This window comes from Dunckerocampus dactyliophorus, chromosome 1 (genome assembly GCF_027744805.1).
Source record: "Dunckerocampus dactyliophorus isolate RoL2022-P2 chromosome 1, RoL_Ddac_1.1, whole genome shotgun sequence".
In the NCBI taxonomy this organism is placed as follows: domain Eukaryota; kingdom Metazoa; phylum Chordata; class Actinopteri; order Syngnathiformes; family Syngnathidae; genus Dunckerocampus; species Dunckerocampus dactyliophorus.
The window spans coordinates 20,776,690-20,795,906 of NC_072819.1; the positions used below are offsets into that span (position 1 = coordinate 20,776,690).

The window sequence follows — 19,217 nt, forward strand, 5'->3', positions numbered from 1 at the left end:
ATATAATGTCATGCCATTTTAAAACGTGGGAAAATATAGCTTTAATTAAATATAAATGAATCTAAATAAAGAAAAATATAATTTAAAAAAAGACAACATGACTTCACTGACTTGAAATTCCTATCGCTTGTTTAAATACTAGCGTCAGAGAGAGTGAGTCATCATAGGTCAGTGTGTGTGTGTGTGTGTGTGTGTGTGTGTGTGTGTGTGTGTGTGTGTTGGAGTGAGTACTTTAGGTTGCTCCCTAAACAGTCACTGGCCTCAGTGTGCCCTTGGGGAGTGCACAGAGAGGAGCACACGCAAGGAGCGGGACAAAAGAGGCGGACCAGGACGAGAGAGGATCCGAAAAGAAGCTTCTACTTTCCCGCAGACTCTCTACTTCAGGTCGGTCGTGTTTCTGTCATCTCCATGTATTCACAAAACTTGTGTCCACATTGCATGTGAGTGCTTTCATCTTGTTGTGGACTTTTTGCCATTATGACGAAAACATAAGAGTCAGGGTGCACTTGTGCCGCAATGGTGCTGTGCGCGCATCCTTGCAAAGTGTAGACGCAAAAGCAGTCTGCCGTCATGTCTTGCACGGTGCATGGAGGTGATAGATGGACATGTCGAACTCCTGCCAAGGTATGATCCGCTTGCTGGGACTGACGGCAAATAAACAAGCGAGGTCTGTGCACGATTGCGCGTTGCTTTAATCAAGTGACAAAGCGTTTTTAAAAATGCATGCCAGGAGTAGTTTATTCATAGACCACATTGTTGAGGGATACCAATATTAGGGCTTGCATGAAATCCGATCATATTCCAGATAGGAATAGCTTCACTGCGATCTATTTTTAACCACCACGCTGTTCTTCATTGTTGTGTAGTCAATGTAACACTATGGAGGTATGTGTGACTGTATATGTCAGTGGACCTGCTGCATCACTGGAACCCTCACATACAACACAGTATAGAAATCTGTGTACTTGTTTAATATTCTTATATTGTGCATTGAAAACTACAACCACGGTAATATTTTGTGAACCTGTTATGTTTGGGGTAGCTGTAGATGAGTGGTTAGGGGTGAGACCTGCTTCAGAAGGTTACTAAGATCGATGCTCCTATCGACAAGGGCATTTAGATCCCAACACTCATGCCCTTAGCAAGGCACCCACATGCCCCTATATGCTGCACAGGTGTACTTAATGTTGTGCCAATGAGTGCATTGCTTGTGTTGCAAATATGCCTATGGAGATGAGCATTCCTCCCCCCAAAATACAAACTTTTAGATGATCATTTTGCATTAAAATAGCGTTTTTCTTTCCTGTTGCTTGTAGATCATGTGAGGGGGGATGGAGCACATATGGTCTCGTGACGTAACGTTAGTCGTTGCAGTGTGTGGGTTAGGATTAGGATCAAGGCGAGCGTCCATTTAAAGTGAGCACAAGCCTTTTTATGCTCTCCTCCACGGAGACCAACAAAAACATCCACGGGGCAATGAACACCTTGACCGCCGCGACCTGCATGCTTGCAGCTGGCCTGGGCTGCTTCCTGTACCGCCACGATGTCTTACTGTGGCTGCTCTCTCTGGCAGAGCCCCCCCCCTCCTCCATGCCCGAGCCGGGAGCTTCTCCCCGGCGGAGTCCGCAGGGAGTTCCGTACAGCGACCTGCAGCATATCGTCAACGCCGATGGACTGCACCTGTTCTGCCGCTACTGGGAGCCCACCGGCCCGCCAAGGTTAGTCAGTCAGTGGAGGTTGAAAGAGGAGGGGCGAAAGTGTTGCCTTGGTGTTGTCTTGCGCAAATGCAACGCTTTGATGTCTTCTTTTATGCTTTGAACAAGCTTGTTGTGTGCCTTTTAAAATACTGGCTGTATCACATTTGTGGTAGTGCAGAACACAGGTCACAGTTTATTTTGAATATTTTTTGTGCTCATACAAGTAATTTGATCTCAACATGGCACAAAAAAGCATCTCCCATCTCAGAACTGGCTTATTTTTAGGTTGTAGAAACGTCTTTTGCCTACTATTTGACTAGATAGGTATGATGTAATTCTATCTAATATGATGATAGAGAGATATTACAACTAGCTAGTAGATCTAATGTATGAATCTTATTTGATTGATAGATATCATACCTACATCCATCCATCCATTTTCTGTACCGCTTTTCCTCATTAGGGTCGCAGGGGCATGCTGGAGTCTATCCCAGCTGACTTCGGGTGACAGTCGGGGTACACACTGGACTGGTCGCCAGCCAATGGCAGGGCACATATAGACAAACAACCATTCACACTCACATTCATACCTATGGACAATTTAGAGTCGCCAATTAACCTAACATGCATGTTTACCTACATAAAGCTCAAGTAAATTGCCAGTGGGGGCATGACAGAAAATAATTGAGAACCACTGAGTTAGAAAGACTACATATTTGATACACACACTATTTTCCGCCTATGATTCTAACAGTCCACCTGGAATTATTTGTCTTATTATATCTGTAAAAGTGTCATACAATCTGTTATATGTGCTTGTGTCCCTTTCTCCATGAGCACTTTAAACATCATCCACATCAAATAATGAAATTGATTCTGACAACTTGCAAGTCATGTTGCCAGCTTGTATGTTAAAAGTTTAGACTAAAGGGATAGTTCAGATTTTTGGCATGAAGTTGTATGACATCCCCATCGGCAGGTTAGAGTACCAACAGCGACTCACCCCACACTTGGTCTCCTAAGTCCTGTTCTGGTCAAATTTCCGTGAGGGAAAATGTAGTTCCAGGTAGTCGCTGGGGTCTCACAAGTAAGGAGTTTGGTTTCTGAAAACAATATGTTCAAAAGAGTAAAACATTTGCATCACAAAAATGTCTACTGCAAAAAATCCACCTCACAAATCGCTCGGTGCTATATTTGTTTCCCGCCGTATCCCTGCGCACTGTCGCCTCTCCATTCTTGTTTATGTGATGAAGACGCTCGCATCTACTTCCGCAATTTGAGAGGTCTGATTTTTTCGAGTAGGCATTTTTGTGATGCAAATGTATTACTCTTTTGAACGCATATTGTTTTGAGAAGCCAAACTCCTTACTTGTGAAACCTCAGCCACTACTTGGACCTACGTTTGTCATCACCAAACTCCGACCAGAACTGGACTTAGGAGACCAATTGCGGGGTGAGTTGCTGTTGATGGACTACACTGCTGATGGGGATGACATACAACTTCATGTCAAAAAATCAGAACTACCCCTTCAAACACTTTGGAAGCATCTGGTGGGCTGGATTCAATTGAGGGGTGTGGCCCACCACTGTTCTAAACAGTGCATGTTCTGTGCATTTGGCTTACAAAATGCATTTGAACACACTCAGGAAAGCCACATGACCACCATTTCTAATAGGTTCTTCTTTCTAATCTCTCAACCTAAATGTCCTGCAGTGGGCGTCTTTGCACATGTCTGCATATGGCTGTGGTAGGAAAAAGAAACACAGATGTCGCACACGCAGAAGACGTGACAGAATGTGAAGGCCCACAAAACATCTGGAGTCAAGAAGATATGAACAACCTTTTTTTTTCACACCGCCTCAGCACACTGTTGACTCATTTGCTGCAATAATGTCTGGGTAATTACACCAGCAAGCATGGTGTTTGCATGTGTGGGTTCATCCTGCTGTCATGTAATTAATACACCAATATAAATACAGTACCTTCTGTATATCTTTGTGTTGGAATGCAGCATATAGTAAGAGCAAATAGAAATGATCGGTTCCAGTGTCAAATTATTATTGTTACAAAACCATAATTGGCTGTACAGGCCCAGTTTACATGGGATTAACATTTTTAACGTTGTTAATTCATATAAATGTAAAAAGATGTTAACCTTTTTTAAAACAATATACTGTCATCCCTCACCGTAAACATGTAGTATGTCGAAAGTCGTAAACAGATTTTCTATGCTCTAACCACAAAAATATTTGATTTATAAAAAAGGAATCCTACTTTGCAGAAATTCATTTATCACGGTCGGGTCTGGAACCGATTAATCGCGAAAAACTGTATTAGGTATTATATAGATAAAATAAAGGCATCATTTGCAAAGGTGCATTGCAGATGCTAACTTTTTCATACAAGCGTAAAAATAAGTTAACCTGCTTTTAGTGAAACAGATAGTAATTTAATCAGCATATTAATCGATTCATCCATTGTGTGAAATAGAGCAATGCAGGCAAAGTAGATTGAACTACTTGGCTGCCCAGTAGATTCAGTCTCAATTAGTTTGCTGTCCAGAGAACATGATGTCAATTATGGGAGGTATAGGTACTTCCATGCAACTCATTGATTGCTACTTTTCCCAATTAATCAATCAATGGCTCGTAGCGCTCGTTTGCCATGGTGCTCGCTGAACTCAGGTTTTGTGAAGCTTATGACATCTCATTTAATGACGGTTGAAAGTCTCAAGGTTTGTTCGACTTAGAGGTGGATTTTGTCCGAAAATTTTGAATCATTCAAGATCCATCCTTGAAGGTTCTACTGTATTTTTCTGTATGTGACTAGCAAACCTTTTAAAACTGCTTGGGGAAATATTATTTGCATCATTATTGCAGAGAGAATTTGACTACAAAATGGGACATAAAGTTACTGCTGTGCTCTTGACAAGAACGAGGCAGTAGATGTTGATGACTGGCTTTAATGTATTTTTACCCCTCTACAAAGTTTAATTGAGATTAGTCGGGTTGTTTTTGTGCGGTCCTGCTAACTAACAAGCAATAAGACCACACAACCTCTTCAGAATGCCAGCTTTTCTCTCCCCCTGTTGGGAGCAAACATTTGATTCACAGGAGGCTTAAAATAGCTTTGTGTTGTAACTACTCCACAGCTCAAGCTCTGGATGCCTTATACAGTATGAGTAAGGGTTCTGTCACTGAAGGCCAAACAAAGGTGAAAACAGTCGTCCCTCGTTTATCGCAGTTAATGGGTTCCAGACCCAACTGCTATAAGCGAATTTCCACGAAGTAGGATTCAGTATTAATAAACTGAATATTTTCATAGTTAGAGCATGGAAAACCTGTTTATGACTTTCTAAATACGGGTTTTAACATAACTACACCCCTGTAGACATGAAATAACACCCCAATAGGCACTTCTACACTCCTTTTATTCTTTGTTTACGTCACATTGCGCAGGCTACGGGGTCACTACAGGGACATAACAAACGGCCAACGCTAGCATAGCAAACTATTGAGCTAATAGTTAGCCTCTCCAATTTACTTACTGTAAATGTAAGAAAGTGTTTCAAACCGAAGGACAAAGAAGGCAATAACTTACCACTTCCACATAGAATGAGAGGAGAACCTTTTTTTCACTCCACCTCAGTCATGGCATGTCGGCTCGGCTCTGCTGGCTCAGGAGCTCGTCTCCATGCAGTGTGAAAGGTAATGTAATCTAACATCATGTCTAATATCATTACTGATGCCTAGTGACCACATTACTACATATAAATTGTCTTTGACTAATAATAAGCCATAGTCAACCACGAAACAGCGATCATTTATTAATTCATTTTTGAAAAAACGCGATATAGTGAGCGATATTCAAACCGCTGTGGAGTGAGGGGCGACTGTATATGTATAATGCTGTGTCTGCACAGTGGTGTATCAATATTGGCGAAGAGCAGTAGCCCTGTTTAAACTCTGCTTATTCATCCTTTTGTCTCTTTTGTGTGTGTGTGTGTGTGTGGTATTCAACACTGCTTTTATACTACAGCTTTAGAGAGTGTATTGATTCTCCCATAGGACACGTTAGCCAGCATGTAATTAAATTCTCAGCTGAGCACCAAAGGTTTTACTCACCAAAACAAAAGCTGTGCACCCTCAGCTGCACTGTTATCACTCTGGGGTGTGAGTGTATTGTGTGGTAGGTTCAACAACCTTGTTCATCATTGTAAGATAGGGTAAATCGCAAATACATGAACTGTTACATGTACTGTATTTGTAATTTTTTGATACAGAACTTTCAGTACGTTACGGAGGTGTATCGAGTTCCCACATGGAACACATTCAAAGTGAGGGACAGGAAGTATAAAATATTCAAATATAGTCACATATCTCCTCCATAAACACAGTGCAGCCCAGTCTTTGGTTAGCGGGAGTCATGGCTAGTGATAGTGCCAAGGAGATGCCAGAATTTGAAAACTCTCTTCCTTCGTTAAAGTCGCCTGTTTGGCAACACTTGGCCTTCCCGGTGAAACACTTAAACGGGCAAAGACAAGTGAAGAGGAAAGCACTGTGCCGGCCACTTTACTGAAAATAAAGTAAGTGTTCAAACTATTACTGTTGCACTCATCTTTTCTTTTTTATTTGAGAATTGTATTTGAGAATTACCTGTTACCAATAGTGTGCAGTCAGAGCCAACAAAGCCTTCTCCGCTGGCTTGAAGACTATCACAAGGAGTGACCTACATTTACAATGTCAATCCAAGTATTAGTTTCATGAAATTGTATTCATTGATACCCAACAGTCTATTATTTTCATTTAGTAGTGTGTTTCTTGGTTGCACTGCTTTTAGTATGATATTTTTATATTGTATTATTTTTGATCATTTTAGTAATATTATAGATATTATACATACGCTGCCAGTCAAACGTTTTAGAACACCCCATTGTTTTCCAATGAGTAGCTTGAAATGGTACAAAGATAAGTGGTGAAGTGCTGGAGGTTAAAAAAAGGAAATGTTACCCAAAACTGAAAAATAATGTGTGCTTCAGAATTATACAAAAAGGCCTGTTTCAGGGACCACAAAATGGGTCAAAGATTTAAAGCTGTTCTGCAGAAAAGGAGGTTGATCAAGCCTTGGCAGTTGGTGCAACTCATTCCGACAGGTGTTCCAAGTTCTGGAGTACTTACTACCTCCTCTGTCTGCATAAAAACAGTGTTCGGAACACACTGTGGTGCTATACCCTCGTGGACATCAGTTGAATAGCATTGTACTAGAGAAAGTCATTTGTTGCTACAGAAATGTCAAAAAAGGGAATTAACAATGGAAGAGAGACGGACCATCTTAACACTGTAGGTTTTTTGTCCGGAGAAAGTGCAGTGTTGTAAAACTTTTGTCCGGTAGTGTACATTATATATTACATATATATAAATATTATATTTTGTTTGTCCAATCATATTTCAGCTTCTGTGTGTTGCCATATCAATGTGATCTGTCCTTGGCCTTCAGAATCAGGAGTGCTGTCCCTCGTTACATACCCACTATTAGCAACGGGGCTGTTTTAACCAATCAGACTTGAGTTTTGCCCCTCAGGGCCAGTTAGCCGGCTCAGAGTGACATCAGCATTTTCCGGTCCTCCTATTGGTTGATCAGAGCAAAACGGTTCGACAAACCAAGTTATGCCCACAATGGCTCAATGAGGAAAAGAAATTGACATCTCTGGTGAGTAGATGTATTTTATTTAAAAGGTTATACATTTTTGTCATGTTATTTGATAAATATTGATTCTGAACTGCTCCAGATGATGTTGTAGTGTAGATATTTGGAGTTGTCTAAATCACCTTAATCACCGAGCCGTTCCATTTGTGCTCATTACATTTGGCCGAGCCCCAAGTTTTACCACCGATCACCGGTGGAAATTAGTCACTAATGCTCAAAGTGACTACAGTAATGTAAGTCAGGCCTATCGGTGACTCCATGTATTTGGTAGTGTAAAGATCAGCATCTTCTGCACACTAGCGATCATTTCACTTTTAATTCTAACATGCCTCATTCAAATGTCTTGTGAATCGTTTTATTATTATCTCCAGCACTAAAATTGTAATGAGATGTGCTGTTAAGTGGTGATAGGGTATCATTTTTAGATCACTGCCATCTGCTTCTAAATGCGGTCCAAGCTGGAAAGCAACCAGTCAGGGTAATGAATTGTTCTGTCCAACAACAGTCGGGCAGAAATCCATTGGAACTGTCACAATACGTCTAATGATGTAAGTGCCACATACTTACGTATTTGTACTGTGTTCATGGCAGGCACATATTTTGTTCTGTATTAATGCACACGTGGACTCGGAGTGTATTCAGGTCAAACACTGATGTGTGTGGCATGTAAATATTTTTCAGCTTAGTGCAGCAGCGGATATTTACTTTACATTCAATAGTGCTGAATGTTCAACACACCATACTTACACACACTCAAGATGTATGGCTGCCATGTTTTAATCTACTTTTTTGAAAACATAGTTTTTTGGTTATTTGGCTTCATTTTGCCTCGTACAATACGGATTATGTTTTGTTTTTTGCATGGTGTCTGTAGGAGGGTTACATTTTCATAGACTCTTGGCAAGGAAAACAAGCAGAAATATGTAACCAAAAAATGACATAAATATTAATTAGAGATGCTTGATGTTGGCTTTCTTACCGATATTCGATACGGTCCAGCACTTCATTACTGATACCAATATAGGCAGCAGCTCCTCCCGCAAACTGATGTTGTGTCATGAATGAACACATGATGCTTATTTTACTGTGATGCCACTGGATGCATTTCACAAATAAACACTGTTTGTGCAAAGTAAGACAAATGCGGCAATATGCAATACAATTGGTAGAAAAAGTGCCAAAATGTTGCATGTGACTCCGATTGATTCTTCTTGAGATGTGATATTACACTAGAAGTAGGGATGTCACGAGACATTGACGAGATGGGACAAGATTTGACCATTACTTTTACGAAAAGTAAAATATATATATATTTTTATTACATTGCCTTGCGTTGCTCCTCACGAGGCTACTCTCTGTGTGTATGCTAGCGGCCCAGCCTCCACCCACCGAGACAGAGACTGTAGGACTGACAAAAGGGCCCATTCCATTCGTGCCGTTGTTCTATAGAAACTGAAACCAATGGACAGAGTGAACTCTTTTCCTGCCTGTTTGGAGGCAGGAGACGAGAAAAACAGACACGCATGCACATGACAATATATTGAGGCTGGCAAAATTATCAGTTCATTTTCATTTATGATGTGATTAATTAATTAATTTAGTTTTTTTTTTCCCCAAGCCTAGTGCCCGCGAGACATTTTTTTTCTGAACAAGTACTCTTGTCACGTTTTAATCTTGCGAGATCTTGTGACACCCCTAATTAGAAGTACTGAATGAAGACGCGCCCTTGCATAAACAGTGCTTTACAATCATTGAAAATGGCCTATTTACAATCCAAAGGCGAAACTAGGAAATAACTCCAGAGGACTCCAGGACATACTGAGCTAGCAAGCTTGTTGCTGTGTTTAATGCCATTGTGGTTAATATAATATTCAGTAGCGACATACAAAATACTACATAATTACATACATACGTACATAAGTACAATACATAAGTAAATACATTTAACATTGTTTAGGAAAAATATCAGATACAGTGGAACCTTGTACCGTGGTCTCGGGTGCCTAAAAGAGTCTCACGTGTTGGTGACCCAGTCATATTATTAATACGTTGCGTGAGTCCTCTGTCACCTGTCTATGCTAACTTAACGCAGTTGCACCACAAGTATCTGCTTTTTTTCTATTGATCAGGGCTGCAAAATAACCCACCATGGGGCCAAAGCAAGTGCCAGCACATTGATAAAGAAGGTGAGAAACGCTATTGAATTCAAGAAATAACTCAAAGCAAAACACAAATGTGTCGTCCTTGTGGCTCTTCACCTCCCATCCTCATCACTGTCTTTGCCAACAAGGGTTTTCAGTCAAGGTTAAGAGTGATGTTAAATATACATTTATCCCTTTTGTTTGTCATTTATATGCATTGTGAATTGTTTTGTGCATGTATAACTATATTTGTTCTACAATAAAAGTGTTTGTGTTAACATTTTTGAGCGTCTGCAATGGATGAATTAGGTTTACATTGTTTCCTATGCAACATTTTTTCCCAGTTTTCATACAATTCGGTTGTAGACGGATCCTATGGAACGGATTAATCACGAAAAGCAAGGTACCACTGTACAGCACACATAGAAAACTAGTCACAGGATGATTGACTTTATCAATGATACATACAAAATACTATGGACTGATACTGTATAGAGGTGTTATGTATTAACATAATATATAACTACATTTACGAGGTCAAAAGTTCATTTTTGAATTCTCATGAATTGAAGTGTTTTTTGAAGTGTTTGTTTTTTCCCCTTAACTTGTCCGACTTGTTCACACTATAATAGACAATCGTGGTACAATCTTGATAAAGCAGCATGTCGCCTCAAGGACGTAAAGATAACATAATTGAATACTTCTGCATTGATTTCATTCCTCATGAAAACCAGAATAAACAAACATACGCTAATGTGTCATCGCCTTGTAAAAACATACATAAAACTGGTTGAATGAGACAAGGATTAAATGTCACCAACCTCTGAAAGGCCCCTTTCACGAGAACCAGGAAGTGGGTGAAAGGTACCAGGCTGGAGGGGGAGGGGCCTGAGTAATGATTGACAGGGCCTCGAACAGATGTTCCACTGAGGCTTTGAAGCGGTATGGAGTGTGGTCAACAAGTCATATGTGCACGTCCAGGTCATGGTGTGTAAATGGGTCACTGATTATACTGACTGACTGACTGATGTCTGGGTTAACTTCCTTCCCTGTTTTGAGTTTGTGCTCCCCGCTGCTTGCTTGTCTTACGCTTTAAAGAGTGGATCCACGAACTGGAGGCCAGTGCATGAAGACAAGATGAATTATGCAGGAGACAATATAAGTTACAACTGTAGCTACATTATTGCGTGAATGTCTCACTTTCCTGCGCTATGTTTTCTAAAAAGTATTAACTTTTGTCTTTCTATTATACTTATAACATGTCAGGTTTTTCAATCTAGCCTTAATACTATGTTAGTTGTAGTCTGTTTTTTGTCATTTTTAAAGCTCTAAAATGGTCTGGCAGGGTGTTTCACAAGACGGGGAGCAGCGGCTTCAAAGGCCCTGCTATCTATTGTTTTGCATTTGGCCTGACCAGTTTGTGGAAGTGATGTGAGGTGTGAGAGTTCAGTGAGCTAGATAAGGGGATAAGGAGGAGGAATTTGTCCTTGATGCAGAGGTGAATAGGAAGCCGGTTTTCTGCAGTCTCTTGCCAGGAATCCCGGCGAGGAGTGCAGTACAGTAACCAGGCAAAGGAAGAGATGAAGGTGTGAGTGTGCTTATCTGTACCTGGGAGGAATGAAGGAAGGGTGGAGTTTGTCAGTGTTATGGAGGTAGAAGAAGCCAGAAAACGTTGTTTGGGTGATGGAGGTTGAGTGAAGCTGCCGATCTGAATTGCTTCCGTCTCAGAGCTATTAACCTGCAGTGTTAACGTCTGCTTCTTCCTACTTCTTTTCGGACATGAACTGTACAAATGTAACCACATGATGTTTTTAAGCATGTCTGATACAAAGAAATCATACCATACCGTATACTGTATTCAACATCTTAGCATAGCTTGACCCACGCTGGAGTGGTTTAAGCATAAAAAATAAAATTCCCCATCCTTGAATTTTTCTGTTTGTGGCTCTTGGTGGAAAAAGTAAGGACGCTCAAGATATACAGTCTGATTGAAACACACTCACACACACGCTCTTAGCTTTAATGGTGAATAGCTGGCGTAATGCACAGCATTATTGGTCACATACGTAACGCAAGTGTAAAAATAAGCCAGTATTCAAGTGACAATGTTTATGGTGAGTACCTTGCATAACTTCCTGTGTGCATTTTTCTTCTTTGTGTATTCCCAAGTCATCTTCAGGCAGACTGACATTACAGGATTAGGTTTCACTCTGTGCTTGTTTGGAGTTGCTTTGCATTGAGGAGAGGACAGTGGACAAATGGTCTCTGCTTTTATACACTGTGTTCTTAAGGCAGTGCCGGGGGGGCGTGAAAGGCAGGGAGAACTTTCAATATTAGTGCAGGCCTGCCAACATGTATGAATTTGTCGTATTCAGCATGCAATTTGACTCTTGAATATACTTGAATGCTTCACTGCTCTCCATTTTGTTGCATTTTGTTGGTTTCATTTTCGAGTTCAGGCCGTACGGTTGTCTAGTGGTTAGCATGTTGGCCAACACAGTAACAGTCTGGAGATCGGGATGGATGGGTTCGAATCTCCCCTGGGCATTTCTGTGTGGAGTTTGCATGTTCTTACCGTGTGTGTGTGGGTTTTCTCCGGGTACTCCGGTTTCCTCCCACATTCCAAAAACATGCATGTTAGGTTAATTGGTGACTCTAAATTGTCCATAGGTATGAATGTGAGTGTGAATGGTTGTTTGTCTATATGTGCCCTGCGATTGGTTGGCGACCAGTCCAGGGTGTACCCCGCCTGTTGCCCGAAGTCAGTGCCCCGTGACCCTAATGAGGAGAAGCGGTATAGAAAATGGATGGATGGATGGAGTTCAGTCTGTACAGTACAGATAAATAAATAAATATTATAATTTTCTCAATAGTATTTCAAATTGGGGTAGGGGGCAAAACATATCTGTCCCCCAGTGGGGGCATGACAGAAAATAACTGAGAACCACTGTCTTAAGGCAGCCAAAACATTATCAGACACTAGTAGAGTCCCCAAGTGGAAAGTCTCTATCCTTTAACTGGCACTTCTTTCCATGGAGTGTGACTGGGTGTGAAGGATCACCTGACCACTGTGACGTGTCGCTTATCAGCTGTAATTCAACCCAACCAACCCGACAGACCTGACAGGACCATCAAGTTGGCCACGCCCACCAACACTTGTTGGCCTCTGGAGGAGAGGGTCCCAGCAGTGGTCAGGTGACCGTTCTAAAGAAGACTCCAGATGACAGTTGAAACATTTTATGGTAAAAAATCCCCAAAACATGTCTGAATATAAGAAACTGAATATGTATTCATTAATAAGACAAAATGAACTTATTCAAGCGATTAAGAGGAAGATTTGGACAAGATTATGTGAAAGCACCTCTGCTGCTTTGAGAGACGAGAAAAAACAACCAGACATCAAAAATATGAACACAAAACACATTTCATAGAGAATAGTTATAGTTTTACATGTACAAAACTATGCAAAATACATATACCGTATGTCATGTCGGACATGCCATGGCTGACTCCATGTAGTGTGAAGGTAATGTCTCATTACTGAATTCCAGGAGCATGTACTGTATAATAGTCTCTGAAATACTGTACAGACCCTTTCCAAAAAATTAGAACGTCATGGAAAAGTTGTTTAATTTCCATAATTCCATTCAAAAAGTTAAACTTTCATAGATTATAGATTCAGGGCCCACAATTTAAACGATTTCAAGTGTTTATTTGTTTATTTTTACGTAATTTGGGCTTCCAGCTCATAAAACCCACGAAAACAGGAATTCAAAAAATTAGAATACTGTGAAGAAATCACCATTTACTTCTCAGTTTTTGCAGGAAAAAAAAGAAAGAAATTAGGATCACATCAAATCAATCAAAATATGGTACTTTCAAAACGATATGTCAATCTTCAATACTTGGTTGGGAATCCCTTTGCCTTAATCACTGCCTCGATGCCACGTGGCATTGAAGCAATCAGCCTGTGGCATTGCCTGGGAGTTATGGAAGCCCAGATTTCCTTGATGCTTGCTGTCAGCTCTTCTTTGTTGTTGGGTCTGGTGTCCCTCATTTTCCTCTTGAGAATACCCCATAAATTCTCAATGGGGTTTAGGTCCGGTGAGTTGGCTGGCCAGTCAAGCACTGTGATGGCATGGGCATCAAACCAGGTTTTGGTGCTTCTGGCGGTATGGGCAGGGGCCAGGTCCTGCTGGAAGATGAAATCTGCATCTCCATACAGATCCTCAGCAGAAGGAATCATGAAGTCCTCTAAAACATTCTGGTAGACTGTTGCGGGGACCTTGGATTTAAGAAAGCAGAGTTTACCAACACCTGCACCGGACATTGCACCCCAAATCATGACGGACTGTGGATATTTCACACTGGACCTCAGTCAGCTTGGGTTCTGTTCCTCACCCGTCTTCCTCCAAACCCTTGGACCTTGATTCCCAAATGAAAGGCACACTTTACTTTCATGGGAAAAGAGGACCTTGGACCACTGGCCAACAGTCCAGTCCTCCTTCTCCTTGGCCCAGCGGAGACGCTTCCTACGTTGGCTCAGGTTCAGAAGTGGCTTGACCCGACAGTTGTAGCCCAGCTCCCGGATGCGTCTGAATGTGGTGGTTTTTGAAGCTGTGACTCCCGCCTCATTCCACTCTTTCTGGATCTCTGCCAGATTGTTGAATCTTCCCTGTTTGATAATCCGCTGAAGCCCACGGTCATCTCTTTTGCTGGTGCATCTTCTCCTGCCACATTTTGCCCTTCCTGTAGACTTTCCATTGATATGCTTGGACACAGCACTCTGTGAACAACCAGCCTCCTTAGCTATGAACCTTTGTGGCTTACCCATCCTATGGAGGGTATCAATGATGGTCTTCTGGCCAGTTGTCATGTCTGCAGTCTTCCCCATATTGAACCCAACTGAGACAATTGAACCAAACTGAAGCAATTTAATGACACCTGGGGAAGCCTGTGCAGGTGATTTGAGTTTAGTAGATGATTAGTGTGTGACACTCAGTTTAAAACATTCATGCCCTGCAAAATTTGGGCTGATTTCTTCACAGTATTCTAATTTTTTGAATTCCTGTTTTCGTGGGTTTAATGAGCTGGAAGCCCAAATTATGTAAAAATAAACAAATAAATACTTGAAATCGTTTAAATTGTGGACCCTGAATCTATAATCTATGAAAGTTTAACTTTTTGAATGGAATTATGGAAATTAAACAACTTTTCCATGACATTCTAATTTTTTGGAAAGGGTCTGTATATGTCCAGTCAAACCAGAATAGCCCTATTAATCTCCTGCTGGCCCTCTGTTTTTGTGAGCCCTATTAACCCAAAACAAAGGCCGTTATTCACTCATACTGTAGCGCGCACACACATACTTACAGATAGATGAATGTACATACTTGTTCTATGCACCAACAACAGGAGAGTAAGTCTTGACTTATCTTGCCAGATAATGAACAGCAACTTCTTTCTTCCTCCCACCAGTACCCAACCTCACTTTCACCCTTTTTTGCTGCATTCCCTTAAAGCAGGGGTGTCCAAACTTTTTTTTATTGAGGGCCAAATACAGAAAAATACGGGCCTCAGATTAGAGGTGGCATATATATATTTTTTTTTTACAATATAATCATTACAATTTTTTACAGTTAGTTTTTTTTTTCCAAAGGAGTAATATGGAACAATAGACAAATTGAATTACATAAAGTGTATGCATGAAAGTATAAAATTCATTCATAATTGATTTTATGAATCTATTTATTAAAACATAATAACTTCACCAAACCCAAAACTTCAAAGAAGACCAAAATGTAAACAAAGAATTGCTGATATGTGCATCATAAATAATGAGTTCTGTTTGACGTGCTGCTCTGGTCATTATGGTTCTTGTAGACATGACACTGCACAGATATGAGCTTATGTGACAGGTAATGTAACACACTGAAAGAACCCAACAGCACCTAATGAAATCCACCAGACTTTGTGTGTCATGACTGGAGCTGTGTTATTCTAATGGTGTATTTCGAACTCGCCTATAATGTGACATTGCACTCAGCGGGAGCAGTGATGCTGTCCTTTGAGTTGAAGGATGGCTGCCATGTCAGGAGAAAGTTTGGTGGTTGAGACATGAAGGACTTCACGGAGATGGCTGTCACTCACTCTGGTACTGTCTTCTTTTGTTCTGATTTAACAGAGAAAATGTTTGTTCACATGTGTAGGTTGAGCCGAACATGCTCGTCATTCTTTTTGCGTGGCGTCTCATCAGAGGAAACTGGGCATTATCCAAACTCTGACAGAAGTCAGAGAGGGAGAGAAGCTGATGTTTACTCTTCAGAGAATCATCACATTGCATTTCAGTCAGTTCTAACTGCAGATTCTCTTCCCACCGCAAAGGGCGTCGAGAACAGCTTGATTTGTTTTTCAATGACAGAAACATCTTGGAAACTCTGGTTGAAATCTGTCACCAGAGATGCAGTCACAGGAGTCTATATACAGTATATACTGTATATATATATATAGTCACTGTTGATGCACTACACTGCTGATGGGGACATCATACAACTTGATGTAAAAAAAATCCGAACAATCCCTTTAATGCTGTCGCTGAATACATTTCAGCTAATTGTCTGCTCACTGATTGAAACTAAATAGTTTCTTCTCTGCACTTGAGGATTTAGTTTTCGAGTGGAGGAACACTCGGGCGTTTCAGAGCTTCTCTGCTCTTTATTATGCACTGACAGTGTAAGACTTCCAAAAACCTTGTTTCGGAGCTGCTGGAGGCTGCAATAATTAGTCAACTTTTAACTGAAATGCATGAAATGCACCACCACAGCTCACCTTTCAAGAAGTGGAAGTTGGTTTATTAAGTCAGGGACTCACAATACAGCGTACAAAATGGGCCTGTGTCAAGACATCCACTACTCAAAAAGATCTACACTATGATTTATTGCAAAAGCAATTCCTATTACTGTAAGTCCTATCCACTGCTGGGGCATAGCATACAACCAATCTCAATTCACTTATGTGTTGTTCAGTCATTCGTCAGACACGATGGCACCTTCGTGAGGAATCGAAAAAGACAAATGGAAAGTTGAGGTCCCTTTAAAAATGGAACCCACCAATAACAATTGATTTATCATGCTCTGATTGATCAGCCACTGATCGGTATCGGCATATGATCAGCATATGCCTATCGGTTTCACACAACCACAAAAAACAATCACCTGTAGCTTGCACTGTCTGCAGTGTAGTGTCCAGCTCTAATGTTTCGCGTAGTGTCCCCCAACTCTTTTTCCTTCACACTTTGCAGGCGTGCAGTGGCAAACCTAAACAAACATGTCTGCCATGTGGAATTTATTGGAACTTATATGCCATTTGTGAGAATGATGTGCAGTTTGCATCCTATAACACATGCCACGAAAAATATCTTGAGGGGGTAGCACGTTAAATAGCATTAATTTAAAACGAAATTTGAAGCACAAACGCTTGACGGAGCACGGTGAGTTTTCAAGTCTCATGGTGTGTCGCTGGGCAAGCCAAACAATTGTTTAATTCATCGGATGAGATGACTAGCCTTTCTCAGCAGTGCAAGACACCGTGTTCCGCCAACTGCTGGACCTGTCATGATAATCGCTAAATTGATTTGATTCACTTCCTGTATTCCATTTGTGATTTGTTAATACCGTACATAGAAGAATAAGGTAACAATATGATGATGTAATTAATAAGATTTTTCATAATGGATAGAAATCATACATAATAGTCAGTGTAATAATAAATAATAACGAATAGAGACAAACATAACAAACCAAGTTCAAAACTCTTCTTCCTTGTATTTTGCAAACATCAACTGCTTGTATTGTTTCTTAAATGCTCATCTTAGTGCATTGTTTGAGTTACTTACTCCATCCGTTCCATAATTTGATTCCACATACTGAAATGCTTTGGATTTTTAGCGTTGCTCTCACATATGTGTTAGTATTTCAAGTTTATTTTTTCCCTACCATCATATTTCTGCTCTCTTGTAGAAAAGCATTGTATGACATTATATTAGTTGACATTATGCATTATATTAGTTGTTTGAAAATGTACTAAATCGGCAAATTTTAACATTTGTGATTTTAAAAATAAGGCATTTGTATGTTCTCTATACACGGCATTATGGATTCTCCTCACTGATCTTTTTTGCAGTAAAGAGTATGGAGTGATTTATTCAATATTGAAGTATTTCTCAACACCTTATGTTGTATATTTTTGATGTGAGATTTCAACTCATTTTTTCATCTATTATGATCCCCAGTAATGTATTTCACCCTTTCAATTTCCACTCCGTCTATTTGTTTTTGGTCGTACGTGTCCTTTCTGCTATTACCAAATAGCATTACTTTAGTTTTACTTAAGTTCAGGGATAATCTGTTTTTATCAAACCATCTTTTTAATATGGCTGTTTCATCTGTGACTTTTTTGATTAGCTCTTGTGTGCTTTCCCCAGAACAAAAGGCAGCGGTATCATCCGCAAATAATACCATCTTTAAGTCTTTCGTCACTTTACAGATATCCATCCATCCATTTTCTTTACCGCTTCATCCTCATTAGGGTCGCGGGGGCATGCTGGAGTCTATCCCAGCTGACTTAGGGCGACAGGCGGGGTACACTCTGGACTGGTCGCCAGCCAGTCGCAGGGCACATATAGACAAACAACCATTCATACTCAAATTCATATGAGAATGAGAATTTAGAGTCACCAATTAACCTAACATGCCTGTTTTTGGGAATGTGGGAGGAAACCGGAGTACCCGGAGAAAACCCACGCGCACACGGAGAGAACATGCCCAAGGGAGGATCGAACCCAGGTCTTCCCGATCTCCAGGCTGTTACTGTGTTGGCCAACATGCTAACCACTAGACCACCGTGCATCCCCTTTACAGATATCATTGATGTACAAATTGAACAGTTTTGGTCCCAGTATTGACCTCTTGGGTACTCTCCACATAATATTTAAACTTGCAGATGTGTATTCTCCTAGCTTTACAAATTGCTTCCTGTTAGGTAGCTTTTAACCCAGTTCAAAACTAATCCTCTGATTCCGTACCTTTCCAATTTTGTTGCTAGGATGTTGTGATTAATTATTTTAAAGGCTTTTGTGAGATCCATAAATGCTGCAGCAGCACACTTTCTGTGGTCCATGGCGTTGGTAATTTCTTCCGTAATTTCAAGCAGTGCCATGGAGGTTGAAATGTTAGCTCTGTATCCTTATTGACTATCTGCAAGTAATTCATTATTATTAATACATTTGTCCAACCTGTTATTGAATAGTTTTTAGATAATTTTGGAAAATTGGGGTGATAAGGAAACTGGTCGGTAATTTGTAAATTGATGTTTGTCTCCTTTTTTAAAAATTGGAACTACTTTAGCTATTTTCATTTTGTCAGGAAATTTTCCAGTCTGAAATGATAAGTTACTGATGTACGTCTACGGTTCTACGATCTGATTGATAACCCTTTTTATCCTTTCCATTTCTATTCCATTACAATCAGTTGATGTTTTTGCTTAACAATTATTGACAATGTCAGTGATTTCCTTTCTTGTTATGTCAGTGAGAAACATGGAATTGAGATTCCTATCTATGGTTTCATTCCTTTCCTCCATTGTCCTGAATTGTGGCATTTCTTCTTCCAATTT

The 19,217-nt window shown here is 40.4% G+C and overlaps 1 protein-coding gene across 2 annotated transcripts in view; it reads left to right on the forward strand.

The window, feature by feature from the left end:
• Positions 1-213: 213 nt before the first annotated feature.
• Positions 214-19,217, forward strand: part of mgll (monoglyceride lipase) — a 51,888-nt gene continuing 32,884 nt past the window's right edge. Inside the window, exons 1-2 of one of the 2 annotated variants that reach the window (XM_054770142.1) lie at positions 214-384; positions 1,574-1,718. In XM_054770142.1, coding sequence (XP_054626117.1) covers positions 1,591-1,718 — 128 coding nt within the window. In that variant the 5' untranslated portion in view covers positions 214-384; positions 1,574-1,590. Of the gene's footprint in view, positions 385-1,358; positions 1,719-19,217 lie in introns of those variants that run through there. The other variant, XM_054770135.1, reaches the window with a different exon arrangement.